The 18302-nt window shown below is 39.5% G+C and overlaps 1 protein-coding gene across 1 annotated transcript; it reads right to left on the reverse strand.

The window, feature by feature from the left end:
* Nucleotides 4047–14626, reverse strand: LOC109228683. The gene is made up of 3 exons (XM_019393846.1): nt 14190–14626; nt 11540–12912; nt 4047–4570 (listed from the first exon to the last, which is right to left on the reverse strand). Exons 1-3 carry the CDS (start codon nt 14505–14507, stop codon nt 4372–4374), a joined length of 1890 nt encoding a protein of 629 aa, XP_019249391.1. The 5' UTR covers nt 14508–14626; the 3' UTR covers nt 4047–4371.

The raw sequence follows: 18302 nt of genomic DNA on the forward strand, positions 1-18302 counted from the left end.
GCGTTGTACTCGTTTTCCCTTTAACCAACGGTTTTGTCCCGTAACGTGGGTTTTCCTGGTAAGGTTTAGTTAATGAGGCAGCACTCAATGCGTATTACAAGATATATGTACTCTTTTTCCTTCACTAAGCTTTTTCCCACTGGGTTTTCCAAGAAAGGTTTTAACGAGGCACATTATCTTTCAAATGAACATCCAAGGAGGAGTGTTATAAATAAAATGAATGTATATGGATGTTCATTTAATTCATCCATACATTCTATACAATGTACTACTTGGATAGATGTACCTATTAATTCCTAGGATGTATCTAGTAAGTTTTGGGTGTATCTTGTATAGTATAAATAGGATATTCTTTGCCTATGGGAGAACACACAAGAAACACACTTGAATAAGATAACTTCTACATTCTCCTCTTATACATCTTGTCTCTATTACTATATTCTTCTATTTTGCTCTCATTTCTTAATATATATATATATATATATATATATATATATATATATATATATATATATATATATATATATATATCATGCATTTCATGTCAGTCGCCCTCAGAGGCACTCGGATGTTAGAGGATGTATGTTCTCTATCCCTGCTTATATTAATCTTCTTATTTATGCCTTCTTGCCTTACATACTCGGTACTTTATTCGTAATGGCGTCCCTTTTATTTGTGGACGCTGCATGTCGTGCTGCAGGTTCTAATAGACAGGTAGACGTAGCTCCCCCACCACAGTAGGCTGCCCAGTTAAGCGGTTATTGGCGAGATCCCTTCTCCATACTTGCCGTGGTCTTGGTATGCATTTTTTTATAAACATTATGAGTATGCCGGGGCCTTGTTCCGGCAATGTTGCAGCACTTATGTTCCTTTAGAGGCTCATAGACAGGTGTCGACTCATGTATAGTTTGGATTGCTTTGTCGGCTGATTTTTGTTGTATAGTCTCTCATGGCGGCTTGTCAGCTCTTCATGACAACCTTGTCGATCCATGTTACGTATGTTCATCCCATTATCTGTCATTGTTGATTGTTCATATTCATGTCTACCATTTATGTTGATCTCGTCGACCCTTATAGATAATAAGGAAGGTTAGATAAAATGTACGTTGGTACTCGGCAAGTATGGTCTGGGTGCTAGTCATGACCCTCCAGTTTGGGTCGTGCTCCGCATAGTAAATTCATCTTGAAAATCAATTCACCAAAATAATAATAATAATAATAATAATAATAATAATAGGAAAGTAAAATAGAAAATGACGGTAAAGCAATAAACTAATGAAAACAACTCAATCCTCGAAATCAGTATATCCAAAAATATCAATCCTCAGAACCCCATATGATACATACTGAAAGCTAACACAATACAACAATGAATACAACACACTCAATCTGTTGCGGCGCGCTACCCAAACCCACCGTACAAACACAATCCTCCCTTATTTCACCATATCAATATCAAGAATGACATTAAAATTCGTTATGGCGCGCAAATCGATCCCACCATATCAATATCAAATCATCCTTATTTCACCATATCACAAAATTCTCTCTTATTCCACCCGTTGCGGCATGCAACCCGATCCTATCGTATTATTTTTTTATCAGTATCATAATCCTCCTTTATGCCACCCACTGCGGCGTGCAACCCGATCCACAAGCAATTTATATTAACAACAACAACAACAATCCAATAACTCAATGTACAAGAATTTCTACAATCATAGGGTATGAGTATACAGCAATAAAGGAACCACGTAATAATCAGAGGAATGCAACAATTATTACAAAACAACATGACAAGTGAAGCACGTGGCAACTAAGATGTGCAAGTACAATAGTTAAGGCAAGTAGCAGATAAGCACGGAGCCATGGAAGGGACTCAACAATTAAGGGGTCACAAGACAATAAGGAAAGAAACACTTTCAACTAAAGCATACATGACCAAAATAACAAGTAAGGGGAAGAACAAGTGCCAACAACGTCAAGTAGAGCATGTAAGAGTAGATTAACGATGAAAGATATCACATGTTATGACAATTCAATTTAAGGCATGGAAAGTGTCTAGATACTCGAAACTGGTCATATACCACTTATGGTCGTGTACCCACTCGTCACCCCCCGTATACGACTTGCACATAGCACGAATAGCACAATTAACCCAAAGTCTAAGGGGTAGCTTCTCCCACACAAAGTTAGGTAGGATACTTACCTCATTTCGGCCAAATCAGTACTCAAATTAGATTTTTCCTTTACGAATTCGCCTCCGCTCGGTTCAATCTAGCCAAAGATGACTTAAATACATCAAACAATGTAAGAGAAAACAATTTCGATTAACAAAGCTACGATCTTTATACAATTTCCAAAAAGTCAATCTCGTGCTCGTTCGACCAAAACCCGGGTTCAAGGGTTAGGTCTTGACTACCCATAGCCCCACGAGCCCATATATATATTTTATTTTCAAATCCGAGTCCAATTCGACTCTCAAATCCCAAATCTTCATTTTTTTCAAAACTTTGAAAAAAAACTCTAAATTTTCCCTTAGATTCTCATGAATTTTATGTTAAATCTAATGTATAATCATGAAATATAATTGAAAATTGATTGGAGCCACTTACCCAAGGGTTTGGTATGAAAATCCCTATACAAAATCACCTTCCATCGAGGCTAGGGTTCAAAACATGATAAAATGAAGCTAAGTCTCGGAATACTCAGCTATAAGCAAGTTGCAGATGTTGCATTTGCGACATGGGGTTCGCAAATGTGAACCCTGCAAAAGCGAACCAGGGAAATCTCTGCTAAGTCGCATTTGCGACCCAAAACATCGCAAATGCGAAGACAGGTGCCATCACAAAGGTGGCAGACATCTTCGCAAAAGCGAACAGCCAACACTCACAAATGCAAGGAATATCTTTGCAAATGCGAACTCTTCCCCAACAATCCAGTTTAGCAAATGTGAGGACTACTTCGCAAATGTGATAGTCACATTTGTGACAAAAACATCGCAAGTGTGATGGAACCAACACCGGCACTCAAAATTGAACAAAAATCAATCTGAAACTCACCCGAGCCCCCGAGGTTCCAAACCAAACACCCACACCAGTCCAAAAATATAACACGAACTCGCTCGTACGATCAAAACATCAAAATAACCTCTAAAATCACGACTCAAATGCCAAAACGCATGAAAATCCCCATGAACTTCAAGAACTTTTAGAATCGCAACCAAGCATCCGAACCATATCAAATCAACTCCAAATGATACCAAATTTTGCAGACAAATTCCACATGACGAAACGAACCTATTCCAAGTCCCGAAACCAAAATACGAACCCGGTAGCTTTAAAGTCAAACCATGGTCAAACTTAGGAAAATTCCAAACTTTTAAATTGCCAACTTGTGTTGAAATCTTCTAGAAACATCCAAATACAAATCTGGGCATTACACCCAAGTCAAAAATCACCATCCGGGCCTATCGGAACCATCAAAACTCTAATCCGAAGTCAAATACTCAAAAGTCAAACCTTGGCCAATTCTTTCAACTTCGAGCTTCTCAAATGAGAGTCACCCCTTAAAATCAGTTCCGAACCACTCAAAAACCAGAGCCGATGATGCACGCAAGTCATAATACACTATGTGAAGTTACTCATGAGCTCAAACTGCTGGACTGGACGCAATTGCTCAAAACGACCGGCCGGGTCGTTACAACGAGGATAAAGTGTCAACCAAGGGATTAAATCTAAAGACCCCTTTAAGCCATTTTCATTTCGCAATTTTGCGGACTTAATTGAAGTGCCAAAAAAGAGTTTGGATCTCAAGCAGACTATAATGGGGGAAAAAGGCCTATAGTTAATGAACATAATAGCGTCACAGTCACAGCAGTTCTGATGATTTCATCCACGTTGCTCTCGGAATGCAGAAAGGGACATTGTGAACATCCAAACGAAGTTTGTCTCATTTTCTTCAAACTACTGCATTCAGGTGGTTTCCAATCGTATGTCAATAGTAAAATCAATGTAGGAAAGCAATCTAATCTTTTTCTGAAGATGAGAATACAATCTGATCTTTACAGAGAAAATCTTTGTAATAACACAATCTGATCTTTATATATCTTCCTACACGTATATCTCATAAAATGGTCCATAAACAATACATCGCAAACTCCGTAACCAGAAAGCTACTCTAGGGATGTGGGAAAGTTCTCAAAAAACAGAACTCTTCTCTTTTTAGTTACAACAAAATATCCGGAACAGGATCTTGGCTTAAGATAACAAACTACAAAAAAAAATCACATTCTCTTACAATAAAATACATGAACAGGATCAAACTGATTACATAAATCTTCAAGACTAACAAGTGAACAAATCCAGGTTATCAATCCCTGGGAAGAGAAATGCTGGATTTTGAGGGAATGGATAGATTGGTCTCGAGCATAAAAGAAAGATCATGCATCTGCGACATTATACCTTCTATATCCATATCATTCTTTGATGAAATCGATTCACCAATAATGTCTGCATTCTCTGAGGCATGTTCAGCGTTGTCACCAACCTTGTTTGGGGTATCAACGGCACTAAAAGATGTTAAATGAAATGTAAGAAATTGTTGATTGAACTCAAATTTAGGAATTAACAGTTAAATAACAAAACAAAAAAACACAAATACAATCATGATTTGACATGGCAACCTCTCCAAGTATTGCCTCCTATGTATTTCTCAGTTTCTTATTCTTCATTTAGAGTCACAATGGGACCTTCTTCCCACTTGAAATGTTAAGTCTAGATATCTTTAAATAGACATAAGCTTTCACAGTATCACTATTGAACATTCTCAGCCATTATATACAGTGCCCTAAATGGTTCAATAGATACATCAGGGGAGTCAGAAGGTAACTTTCTTTTCTTTTCTTCTTCTCAAAAATAAAAGAGGTCATAGGTATCTTATCTTTGTTTTGCCAACTAGCTAAAATCCCCGTTTCCATCTATTTCTGGATCTCTTTCTTTTACTGCTTCTTCTCAGGTAGTCTACTGCCCTGCATCCCCAAGTTGACCCCTCTGAAGAACAATAGTCAATTTCAAAATGCAACTTGGATACTCTAGCCAAATCCCAAGGTAACATCTCTCTCAAGAACAATAGATCTTAATGAGCAAACTAGTAAACACCAACTAGAATATGAACACACACAGATCGAATCTAGTCTCTCAAATGTGCCTTCTTTATCTTTCTTTTTTTCTCTTTTCTTCCATTTTTTGGAGGCAAGCGGAGGCTGAGTTGCTCTGCTCTCATGAAATCTCCAGAATAAAAAAAGAAAATCAATTTAAGGTCTAGCATCAGTAAGTCAACAGCTACTTGTTATTTTTCAAGGAAGAAAGCTGGATAAATAGATAATAAAGATCTATTGAGTCAATCACCCTGGAAATATCTATAATATCTGTTGATTTTTTTTTCAAAACTAGGTTGGATTTTTTTTTTGATAATGGTAACATGTATAACTAGGTTGGATTTGAATCATCGTTTTTGTTATTGTTGTGAGTTTACCTCTCTGGGACAAGGAAACACGTAACTCTCATCCGGGGAAGACGGAAATAATTTCCTCTCTCAGCTCCAAAAGAGCCCATGTAATCCTCCTCTTCCAGAAACTTCTACCTTTCAACCTCCAAGTCATTACAAGTGTAAACCCCTTTAATGAAACGTTCTTATCTTTTTTCCATTTCTCTGAATTTCTTGTTTTCAGGCGAGGGAGGCACAGTGTAGGTGAAAGGGGAAGAGGAGTCTAGTGAGAACCGGACCTTGGACCTCCAGGATGAATGACAGTTACCAATCAATACTCAGTTCCTATTTTCTTCTGTCTCAAATTTGCACAAAGTTGAATTTTATACTTTCTCAAAATTTGCACAAAGTTGAACCAACAAAACTCCAAAACTGTCCTTATTGTACCCTTACCTTCTCCAAGGAACTTTCAGCGGATACTGCAGTATTTTTCCTATTCTTTTCTTACATTGCTCCTTCCTCATACTTTTTGATTCTTTTTCTCATTTCACAAATATTTTATATTCTGTGATGCTTACTTTGATTTAATCCGTTTATTTTTGTTAGTTAGTTAGTTATTATGTAAATAAGCGTAGTCCTACATGGAATAGGAGTAGACGTAGGTATTGTATATTGTTATAGATAGGGGTACTTGTATTATAGTTAGGGCACATCAATAACATAATATTTTTCCCGTGTATTATTTCTCACATGGTATCAGAGTCGTGGTGGTGAGACACATCCGGAACCAGAACACAACAGAAGTCGCCGTGCCTCAATTTTCCGGTGACTTTTCACGCTTGTCTTGCGTCATCTCTCTCCATCAGTGTTGTGCAAAAAACAACACTATCAAAAGCTCTGTCATCGTCCGGCGACCAAACCCCACTCAACCTCTCCGACAGAAGCAGCCTCATGCGCCCTCACGCACCGTCAAAAGCTAAGGTTCCAGCGAGCACGTGAGCCCACGCGCCAGCAAGTACACCCTTTTCCGGCCATTTTTTGGAGAAGTTCCTTGAGGACAAATTACTCGCCTACTAATTCCGACTCTACCCCTCAAGTTTCATCACATTCCGACAATTTTTTATTTTCCGGCAACTATTGGCAGATTTCGGAGACTGTTTCTGTTTACGGCAGCTACAGTGTATTTTTTCTGCTGCTTGTTTACTATTTTTGTGACGTAACACAATTTTGGACCAACTTTGCCACCAATTTTGTGTGTTCGTAATTATTTGATCCAATCATGTCTCTCGGACTTGAAGCTTTTGGTTCCAAGAACAGTGGAGTTGGAAATTCAGCCTTTATGAAGGAACCCCTACTTGGAGGTTCAAATTATTTATCTCGGGCTTCGTCTGTGGAGTTGTGGTGTAAAGGTCAATGTGCTCAAGATCACTTAACCAAAAAGGCTAGTGAGGGAGATGAAAAGGTCAAAGCACAATGGGAAAAGATCGATGCTTAGTTATGTCGAATCTTGTGGGGATATGTTGATTCCAAATTGATGCTTTTGTTTCGTCCATTCCATGCATGTCATTTAGTTTGGGAAAAGGCTCGGACTTTATACACTAATGACATATCTCGTTTCTATGATGTGATATCGCGGATGACGAATTTGAAAAAACATGAATTGGATATGTCGACTTACTTGGGACAAGTACATGCGGTCATGGAGGAATTTGAGAAGTTGATGCCAGTTTCTACTAGTGTTGAAAAGCAACAAGAGCAACGACAAAAGTTGTTTCTAGTTCTTACACTCGTTAGACTTCCTAATGACCTTGATTTAGTGCGTGACCAGATTTTGGCTAGTCCGACTATCCCTACAGTTGATGAATTGTTCTTTCGATTACTTCGTCTTACTACAGCACCAAGTCACCCAATGATCTCATAACAGACCCTTGACTCCTCTGTTCTCACGTCTCAAACAGTTGAAAAAACGGGCATCTCAAACTATGGAGAATAGTCGAGGGGAGGTCGTTTTGGAAGATCTAGACCCAAGTGTTCTTATTGTCATAAACTTGGACACACTCGTGAAGTGTGCTATTCTTTACATGGTCGATCATCTAAAAATGCCTATGTTGCTCAGACCGAGACTACAGGTAACCGGGGATTTTCTTTATCTGAAAGGGAATATAATGAGTTCCTTCAGTATCGAGCAAGTAAGCAGACATCTCCACAAGTAGCCTTGGTTGCTCAGACTGATACTTCTGTTGATGGTAATTCTTTTGCTTGTGTTTCCCAGTTTAGTACTCTTAGACCATGGGTCATGGACTCAGGTGCTTCTGATCATATCTCTGGTAATAAATCACTTTTGTCGAATATTGTGTATTCACGGTCTCTTCCCACCGTTACTTTAGCCAATGAGTTTCAAACTAAAGCAAAAGGAGTTGGACAAGCTAATCCCATATCTTCTGTCACTCTAGATTCCGCCATTTATGTCCCTAGCTGTCCTTGTCGTGCAGTTGTTAGTCGTTTGACTTGTGCCCTCCATTGTGGTATATATTTTATTGATGATTCTTTTATTATGCAGGACCGCAGTACGGGACAGACGATTGGCACAAGGCGTGAATTAGAAGGCTTTTACTACCTTGACTCACTAAATCGCTCCACAGCATGTCTAGTTACAGATTCTCCGACCTAATTCACAGACGCTTAGGACATCCGAGTTTATCCAAGCTTCAGAAGATGGTGCCTAGTTTGTCTACATTAGGTTGTGAGTCGTGTCATCTTGGGAAACATACCCGAGCCTCCTTTCCTCATAGTGTTGAGAGTCATGCAGAGTCTGTTTTCTCTTTAGTTCATTCTGATATATGGGGTCCTAGTAGAGTCAGTTCAACCTTGGGATTCCGTTATTTTGTTAGTTTCATTGATGATTATCAAGATGTACTTGGCTTTTCTTAATCAAAGATCGTTCTGAGTTGTTTTCTATATTCCAAAATTTTTGTGCTGAAAATTAAAAATCAATTTGGTGTTTCTATTCGCACTTTTCGTAGTGATAATGCCTTAGAATATTTGTCCTCTCAGTTTCAGCAGTTTATGACTTCTCAAGGAATTATTTATCAGACATCTTGTCTGTATACCCTTCACCAAAATGGGGTTGCAACGAGAAAGAATAGGCACCTCATTGAGACTGCTCGCACACTTCTCATTGAATCTCGTGTTCCATTATGTTTTTGGGGCGATGCAGTTCTCACAGCCTGTTATTTGATTAATCTGATGCCTTCATCTTCCATCCAGAATCAGATTCCGTATTCAGTATTTTCTCCAGTCACCCTTATATTCTCTTCCCCCTCATGTTTTTGGGAGCACATGTTTCATTCATAACTCAACCTATAGAAAGATAAGTTAGTTCCTCGTGCTCTCAAGTGTGTCTTCCTTGGTTATTCTCGTGTTCAGAAAGCATATCGTTGTTACTCACCTCATCTTCGTAGGTACCTTATGTTAGCCGACACTACATTTTTTGAGTCTAAACCTTTCTTTACCTCTTCTGACCACCTTGATATATCTGAGGTCTTGCTTATACCGACCTTTGAGGAGTTTACTATAGCTCCTCCTCCACCTTCAGCCAAAGAAGTCTTACCCATACCAACAGTTGAAGAGTCTAGTATTGCTCCTCCTAGATCCCCAGCCACAGGAACACCACTCTTGACTTATCATTGTCGTATGCGCCCTGCATCCAGCCCAGCTGATTCACGTCTTGCACCTGACCCTGCTCCTACTGCGGACTTGCCTCTTCCTAGTACACCGATTGCACTTCGAAAAGGAATATGGACCACACTTAATCCTAATTCCCATTATGTCGGTTTAAGCTATCATCGTTTGTCATCACCCCATTATGCTTTTATATCTTCTTTGTCCTCTGTCTCCATCCCTAAGTCTACCGGTGAAGCATTGTCTCATCCAGGATGGCGATAGGCTATGATTGAAGAGATGTCTGCTTTACATACGAGTGGCACTTGGGAGCTTGTTCCTCTTCCTTCAGGTAAATCTACTGTTGGTTATCGTTGGGTTTATGCGGTCAAAGTTGGTCTGGATGGCCAGATTGATCGACTTAAGGCCCGTCTTGTTGCCAAAGAATATACTCAGATATTTGAGCTCGATTACAGTGATACTTTCTCTCCCGTGGCTAAAATAGCATCAGTCCGTCTTTTTCTATCCATGGTTGTTCGCCATTTGGCCTTTCTATCAGCTGGACATTAAGAATGATTTTCTTCACGGTGACCTTGAGGATGAAGTTTATATGGAGCAACCACCTGGTTTCGTTGCTCGGGGGGGGGGGGGGGGGGTCTCGTTGCCTAGTATGTTGTTTGCGCCGGTTAAAACAGTCTCCTCGAGCCTAGTTTGGTAAGTTCAGCACAGTTATCCAGGAGTTTGGCATGACTCAGAGTGAAGTGATCACTCCATGTTTTATCGGCATCTTGCTTCAAGTCTCTGTATTTATCTGGTGGTATGTGTTGACGATATTGTTACTACCGGCAATGATCAAGATGGTATTACTAAATTGAAGCAACATCTTTTTCAACACTTTCAGACTAAGATTTGAGCAGATTAAAATATTTTTTAAGTATTGAGGTCGCTCAGTCTAGCTTAGGTATTGTGATCTCACAACGGAAGTATGCCTTGGACATTCTTGAGGAGACAGGAATGACAGGTTGTAGACCTGTTGACACTCCGGTGGATTCGAATTCTAAACTTCTGCCAAGACAGGGGGAGCCGCTTAGTGATCCTGCAAGATATAGGCGGCTGGTTGGTACATTAAATTATCTCATAGTGACTAGACCTGACATTTCCTTTCTTGTGAGTGTTACAAGTCAGTTTATGGATTCTCCCTGTGAAAAATAATTGGGATGCAGTTATCCGCATTTTTTGGTATATAAAATCGGCTCCAGGAAAAGGGTTATTGTTTGAGGACCAAGGCCATGAGCAGATCGTTGGATACTCAGATGCTGATTGGGCAGGATCACCCTCAGATTTTAACATAAGGCAATTTGGTATCTTGGAAGAGTAAGAAACAGAATGTAGTTGCTCGGTCTAGTGCCGAAGCAGAATATAGAGCAATGGCTATGGCAACATGTGAGCTAGTTTGGATCAAACAATTGCTCAAGGAGTTGAAATTTGGTGAAACAGCCAGATGGAACTTATGTGAGAAATTCGGTGTTCCATGAGAGAACTAAACACATTGAGATTGATTGTCAAGAGATTTTGCTACAAAGTTTGTGAGGTCGAATGATCAGCTTGCAGATATTTTTCACAAAGTCTTTCACTGGTCTTCGTATTAGTTATATATGTAACGAGCTCGGTACATATGATTTGTATGCACCGGCTTGAGGGGAAGTGTTAGTTAGTTGTTATATAAATAAGCATAGTCCTACATGGAATAGGAGTAGTGTAGGTATTGTATATTGTTATAAATAGGGTACTTGTATTATAGTTGGGGCATATCAATAACATAATATTTTTCCCGTGTATTATTTCTCACAATTTTACTTTCAAAAGCCATGGTTGAAGCCTGCGTTCTTCCAGATTCTCCTTTTTTCTATTCCTTTTTATTTGCCTCGTATTCTGTGATTTTCATTATATTAAGATATAATTCCTCCATTTCTACCTTAACTCTATGTTTGGCTCCAGGAAGGGGAGAGGGAGGGTGAAAGAGAGAAATCCAAATCGGAAAATCTTATGTGAAGGGGTAATTCTGACCCCTTTAAATTTACTTCACCTCCCTTACTCTCAAACAAGGGAAATAACCTTAATCCCCAGATTTCCTGCCGATCCTCCAGCCCCTCCACTTTTCGCCCCAACCATAGTATAAGAGCAATATTTGATGCCTATGTTCCTTGGAATCTCCACTAATCAAAAGAAGTCTTCCTAAATCAGCCATATTACAACAACAAACCCAGTGTAATCCCATAAATGGGTCTGAGGAGGATAGTGTGTACGCAGACCTTACCCCTACCTTATAAAGATAGAGAGGTTGTTTCCAAAAATCAGCCATATTAAAAAAATAATAAAAATATGCACACACCTGAATATGGTAGGAACTTCCAAAATATTGTCATTCACTTCCGCAGAAACACCCTCTTTACCAGGTGCACCTGAAAAAGGATCTGACTGCGAAAAACTGCCAAAATCCATATCTTCAAGGTTTGAACTGAAATTTGTTAGTTCTGCATTATTATTATTGTTGTCATTGTCTCTTTGCACCAGAACATTCTCAAATGGATCTTTGGTGGGTACAGAGGAGGTAAACGTATTCCACTCATCAAAGGAATCATCATCCCCATTTGCAGTATCATGTTTAGGTGCAGGTGCATTCTCAAATGGATCTTTGATGGGTGCAGAGGAGGTAAAAGTATTCCACTCATCAAATGAATCATCATCTCCATTTGCTGCATCATGTTTAGGTGCAGGAGCATCCTTGAAAGGATCTTTGATGGGTGCGGAAGAGGTAAAAGTATTCCACTCATCAAAAGAATCATGATCTCCATTTGCTGCATCATGTTTAGATGCAGGTGCATTCTGAGTCTGCCATGTGTCATCTTGAAACCAATCAATGCTAGTAGAGGGGTCGTTTGAACTATCTTGTAATTCAGCATCCTTAGGTCTCACAATTGGAAGAACTTCCTCAGCGTTTTGCGATGTTCCCGAATTTGCATTATCCCATAGGTCAACTGCCGGCCAATCATTAGCTGCAGGAGAAACTGCTGCAACATCCATCAGTTTTCCATCTATTGGGCCTTTTGGTGTTCCAAAAACTGTATCTAACTGAGCAGAAAGATCAATATCTGAGCCAACAAAAGTATCAGCGGATTTGGAACACTCCTGCTGGTTTCCAGAACTAACTGTGGAACTCATAGAGGTGCCAAATGAGGTAAACACATGCTGACCTGCAGAACCTATAGGAGTGCTAGATTTGTTAGACACATTTTCCTCTCCTGAATCAGCACTCTGAAAATCTGCTTTCCATCCAGAAAAGTCATTCGTAGTTTCGACAGTAGAAGAGGTCACAGCTCGTTCAGAGGATCTGTCATCAGTAGTTTGGACTGTAGCAGAGGTCACAGCCGGTTCAGAGGATCTGAGATTCTCAAACAAACTAAGATCCTCATGACTTCCATCAGTTTTATTTACTGCAGCCCCAATATTATCGCTTATGTCTGCCTGTTCTCTGTAAGCACTGGATATGTTTGTAAAAGAAAGGAAGTTGTCCAGGTCGACTCCAGTCGAACTGTAAGAGCTTTTGCTTTGCTCTAGCTTCTTATTTGTAATAGTGTTGTCTGTCTCCAACTCAGTTGGCCATCTAATTTTCAGATCAAGCAAATCTGACAAAAGAATTTCATCATGGGGTGAACTCGGTCCCTTGTTTACCTGATTCTTTTCAGTAGCTGCTCCAACCTTCTCCTGGAAACCAAAATGAGACAAGTTCTTAACAACTACTCCTAATTCAACAAGTTTACAGTAACAACCAAAGTCTACTGAAAATGCTAAAGGGCTTAAGAGAAAAATAAATGAAAGAAGAATCAGTGTGCAACAGAGGTGGATCCAGGATTATAGTTAGTGGATTCGAGCTTACTCACCCACTAATTTTTGTGAAAATGAGTTCCGACGCAGCATATGTATTCTTAAAAGATATTCAAATATATAATGTGTATATAAACTTATAGCTCAAGCTGAATCGTGTCTGCTAAGCAAAGCTAAAGAAATATATATCGAGCCATAGGACTGAAGCATAATAACCAAAACAACACAAAAAAGCCCAATCTTGCATAATCGTCCAATAACAGGAAGCAAGAGACGTATTGAGATAGAGCAATGAGCAAATTTTGTGTGTTTTGAGATAGAGGAAGAGAAACCTGACACAATCTATCAAGGAGGATGAGGATTTTAAGTTAGTAGATTCAGAATATCACTGCACCCACTAAAATTTTGTGCACACACTGATTCTTGGTCATGGATTAGAATCTATAATATATTTGTTTTTAAGAAAATCTCAACTATATAGCTCGAGCCAAATCCGCCCCTACTGAGCAATATATAACCCAAAAGAAAGGAAACCCAAAAAAGCTCTCATCCTGTATTATCATTGTCCCATAACTGAAAGCAACTAACATACCCATATAAAGCAATAAAGCAAATTGTCTGTGTTCGAGACAAAGTAAGAGGGAACCCACATACTGATCCACAAGGATCTTAAGTCAGTAGATTTGAAGTACCAATGGACTCACTAATTCTTGGTTCACATGTCGTGTAATATATATAACTTTAGAAAGTCTTCAAATATAGATATGTAGCTCAAGTTGAATCCGCAAAACATAATAAAAAAGATCTAATCTTTCACTATCATTCTTCCATGGCAGGAAGCAACCAACACACTCGTATAAATCAGTGAGTAAATTGCGGGTATTTGAGACAAAGGAACAGAGACCCAATACACCATATCAAGGATTCCAAGTACCACAGCAATCACTAATTCTTTATCACTAGCTTGGAACCGAGTATAAACATATATTTCTTAACAATGACTCAAAAATATTCTCAAGCCGCCGCCGCCGCCCCAAAAAAAGAAAAAAAAAACTTGCATTATCATTCCTTCATAACAGGAAGCAACCAACACACTAACATATTGCAATAAACAACATGTGATTCAGAAAAAAAAAAGTATAATAGACCCAACATACCGATCCATCGAGACGAAGAGCTTGGAGAAACCATTGATAGCCAAGAGTGGACTTAAAGGAAATAGGGTCAGGAGCAACTTCAGCATTTTGGTGCAATTTCTGACCGCAATATATGCAAATCAAGGACTGTAGCCCTCTGAGAAGCTTGCCTTGGCAGTGTTTACAGCGGAGATAGGGTGGTGAAGCGGCGACGGAGGCGGAAAGAGAAGGCATGGCCGGAAGTGAAGCGTCATCTGGATTGTAGTCGGGTAGACCCGCTTCGGTTCGGGTCGAGATCTTGGCTTGCTGGATCAGATCATTTGGGAGCTCCAACGCCATTGTCGAGCAAAGGGAACAGAGTGGTGTATGTTTAGTTAGGGATTTTTTGTGTTCAGTTCAATCACTTGAATCTACTATCCGTTCCCAGATCATGTACATTAGTACTTCTTTTTCTTTTATTTATTTTGGTCCTTTGGCACATTCGCTTTAGTATTTTTACAGGGAGAAAATAAAAAGTAGCCTTAAAAATAGTCATAGTTTTAAAAATATTTAAATTTAGTCACTTTTTCATATAAAGCTAAAATTTAAACAAAAATACTCTTAAAAATCCAAAAATATTCCAGCATAATATGTTGGAGTTCGAATTTTTACATATGAGCTTTCAGCATAATGTGTTGGAATTTCATAACGTGCTGGAATTCCAACATAATATGCGGAAGTTTATATATAGGAACTCCATAATCTCGCATATTATGCTGAAACTTTTCGTGTGCTGGAGTTCCAACATAATATGCTGGAAGCTCATACGCAGGAGCTCCATAATCCCACATATTATGCTGGAACTTTTCGTGTTTTAGCAAAATAGTGTTATTGGCCAAGACTGCAGCTTTTAGTCATTTGTATGAGGAACTCGAAGGCCGAGGTGGGGATAAATGGTTGTTCATGTTAGCCAAGGCGCAAGAAAGGAAGGCGCGTGACTTGGACCAAGTGAAGTACATCAAGGACCACGAAGGTAGAGTTTTGTTGTATGATGGGCTTATCCGTCGGAGATGGTAGACCTACTTCCATAGTCTCTTGAACAATGAGGGAGATAGGAGCATTGTACTGGGTGATTTGGAACTCTCCGGGAGTCGTTGTGACTTCGGGTATTGTAGGCAGATTAGAGTTGATGAAGTTGAGGGGGCTATGCGTAAGATGAGCAGGGACAAAGCGATCAGGCCGGATGAAATCCCGATGGAAGTTTGGAAGAGTGCAGGCAAGGCAGGCTTGGAGTGACTCACTAGATTATTTAATATTATTTTTAGAACGAAGAAGATGCCCGAAGAGTGGAGGTGGAGCATGATGGTTCCTGTATACAAGAACAAGGGTGATCCAAAGTTGCAATAACTATCGGGGTATCAAGTTGCTTAACCATACTATGAAAGTCTGGGAGAGAGTGGTAGAGCTAAGGGTGAGGAGGAGTGTGTCTATTTCTGAGAACCAGTTTGAGTTTATGTCGGGGCGTTCGACTGTAGAATTCATCCACCTTTTTAGGAGATTGATGGAGCAGTATAGGGAGAGAAAGAAGGACTTGCATATGGTGTTCATCGACTTAGAAAAGGCGTGTGATAAAGTTCTGAGGGAGGTTTTGTGGAGATGTTTGGAGGCTAGAGGTGTACATGTTGCCTACGTTAGGTTGATTAAGGACATATATAATGGAGTAAAGCACCGAGTGAGGACGGTGGGTGGGGACTCGGACCATTTTCCGATTATGATGGGGTTGCATCAGGGGTCGGCTCTCAGTCCTTTTTTGTTTGCTCTGGTGATGGACGTACTGACGTGCCACATCCAAGGGGGGGTGCCGTGGTGCATGCTATTTGCAGATGATATTGTATTGATTGACGAGATGCGAAACGGTGTGAACGCGCAATTAGAGGTATGGAGACAGACCCTGAAATCTAAAGGTTTCAAGTTGAACAGGACCAAGACAGACTAATTGGATTGTAAGTTCAGTGGCAAGACTCAAGGAGGGAAAGGGGAGGTGAGGCTGGACTCGCAGGTCATCCCTAAGAAAGGGAATTTTAAGTACATTGGGTCTATTATTCAGGGGGGTGTGGATATTGATGAAGATGTCACACATCGTATTAGGGCGGGATGGATGAAATGGAGACTCGCTTCCGGTGTTTTGTGCGACAAGAAGGTACCACCGAAACTTAAGGGTAAGTTCTACAGAGTGGTGGTCAAACCAACGATGTTGTAAGGGGCTGAGTATTGGCCAGTCAAGATCGCTCATGTCCAGAAGATGAAGGTAGTAGAGATGAGGATGTTGAGATGGATGTACGATACACCAGGTTAGATAGGATCAGAAATAAGGTTATTCGCGACAAGGTGGGTGTGGCCCCTATTGAGGACAAGATGCAGGAAGCGCGGCTTAGGTGATTTGGTCATGTGAGGAGGAGGAGCACAGACGCCCCGATGAGGAGGTGTGAGAGGTTGACATTGGAGGGCCTACAGAAAGGTAGAGGTAGGCCAAAGAAGAGGTGGAGAGAGGTGGTCAGGCAAGACATGGCACAACTTCAGCTGACCGAGGACATGACCCTTGATAGGAAGGTATGGAGGTCGAGGATTAGGGTAGTAGAGCAGGTAGTCTAGAGTATTCATAACAGTAGTATTGGCACACAGTCTCGCTTTCTGTTGGTAGTAGGTTTTTATGACTAACCGTTGTTTCCTTCATTGTTGATCATCTTACTGTCTTGTTTTTTTTATTCTGCTTTTATATGGCTTTTTGGAACTATCCCTTCTTGTCTATATTTTCATTAATGTGGCGCTTATGCTTTCCTAGGCTGAGGGTCTATTGAAAACAATCTCTCTATCCTCACAAGGTAGGGGTAAGATCTGCGTACACACTACCCTCTCCAGACCCCACGGTGTGGGGTAACACTGGGTATGTTATTGTTGTTGTTGTTGTTGTTGTAGTGTTATTTTTTGATGACTTTGCAAATGCTGGCTATTTTTCGATTATCAGTCCGAAAACTAGCTAACATGTTCTATTTTCACGTTTTTTATTCATTCTTTCCGTTTTAATTTGGATCTCTACTTTCCGTTTTTATTCATGTTTTTCTTCGGAAAAGGGTTAGAAATGCCCCAAAACTATTGAAAAAGGTTTTAAAATATCCTTCATCTATTTATTAGGCTAAAAATACCCCTTCACCCACCTTTTTGTTCACTTATGCCCTTTGACCGTTAGGTCAATGCTGAATTAAAATAATAATTATTTAAATTCACGTGACAACTTCTTATTGGCCAAATTAAAACATCCGACCCATTAGAAGATTCACCCATATCTACCAATTTTTCGTACTAGCCCACTTCAAACACTAACTCGACCCGAACAAAAAGTTCAATTAAAAAAAAAAGGCCCCATTTCTATCAAACTCCATGGAACAAAAGCTCCATGGAAGTTGCAGTGAACATATAAACGCAAATTTACTACGTGGTTTTTTTTCTTCTTGTTATGGCATCTAGATCAATTTGCATGATAGACACAAATTGCATTATATTCAAGATGAGTTTAATTTAATAATTTTCACATAACGAAATGATCTTAAAGTGATTGTTTGGAAGATAATATACCGTTGGAGTACCCCTAGTTTTCCATCCCACATTATTATTAAGAAAATCATTGGTTCATTCATGCTAGGTTTTTTTTGTTTGTTTAATTTGTTCATGAATCTTTATTCGACGATAATGCTATACATGAGATTAATCAAGAAAATGAACACATGTAAATACATGGGTTAGATGGAAGTGAGGCGTCTTTTTTTATTTGAACTTTTTATTCGGGTCATGTTTGGGGAGGGTTAGTCCGAAAAATGGGTAGATATGGGTGGGTCTTTCTAATAGGTTAGATGTTTTAATTTCGACCAATAAGAAGTTGCCACGTGGAATTTAAATAATTATTTTTTAAATTCAGCATTCGTAACGGTCAAAGAGCATAATGGATGGAGGGATATTTTTAGCCCAATAAGGATGGAGAGTATTTTTAGACCTTTTTCAATAGTTCATGAGCATTTTTGACCCTTCTTCGTTTTTTCTTTCTTAATTCCTGTCACAACAGAGAGTATTGTTTATCAGTTTTAACTTTTATTCGAACAT

Source organism: Nicotiana attenuata, chromosome 7, assembly GCF_001879085.1.
Source record: "Nicotiana attenuata strain UT chromosome 7, NIATTr2, whole genome shotgun sequence".
Taxonomy (NCBI): Eukaryota; Viridiplantae; Streptophyta; class Magnoliopsida; order Solanales; family Solanaceae; genus Nicotiana; species Nicotiana attenuata.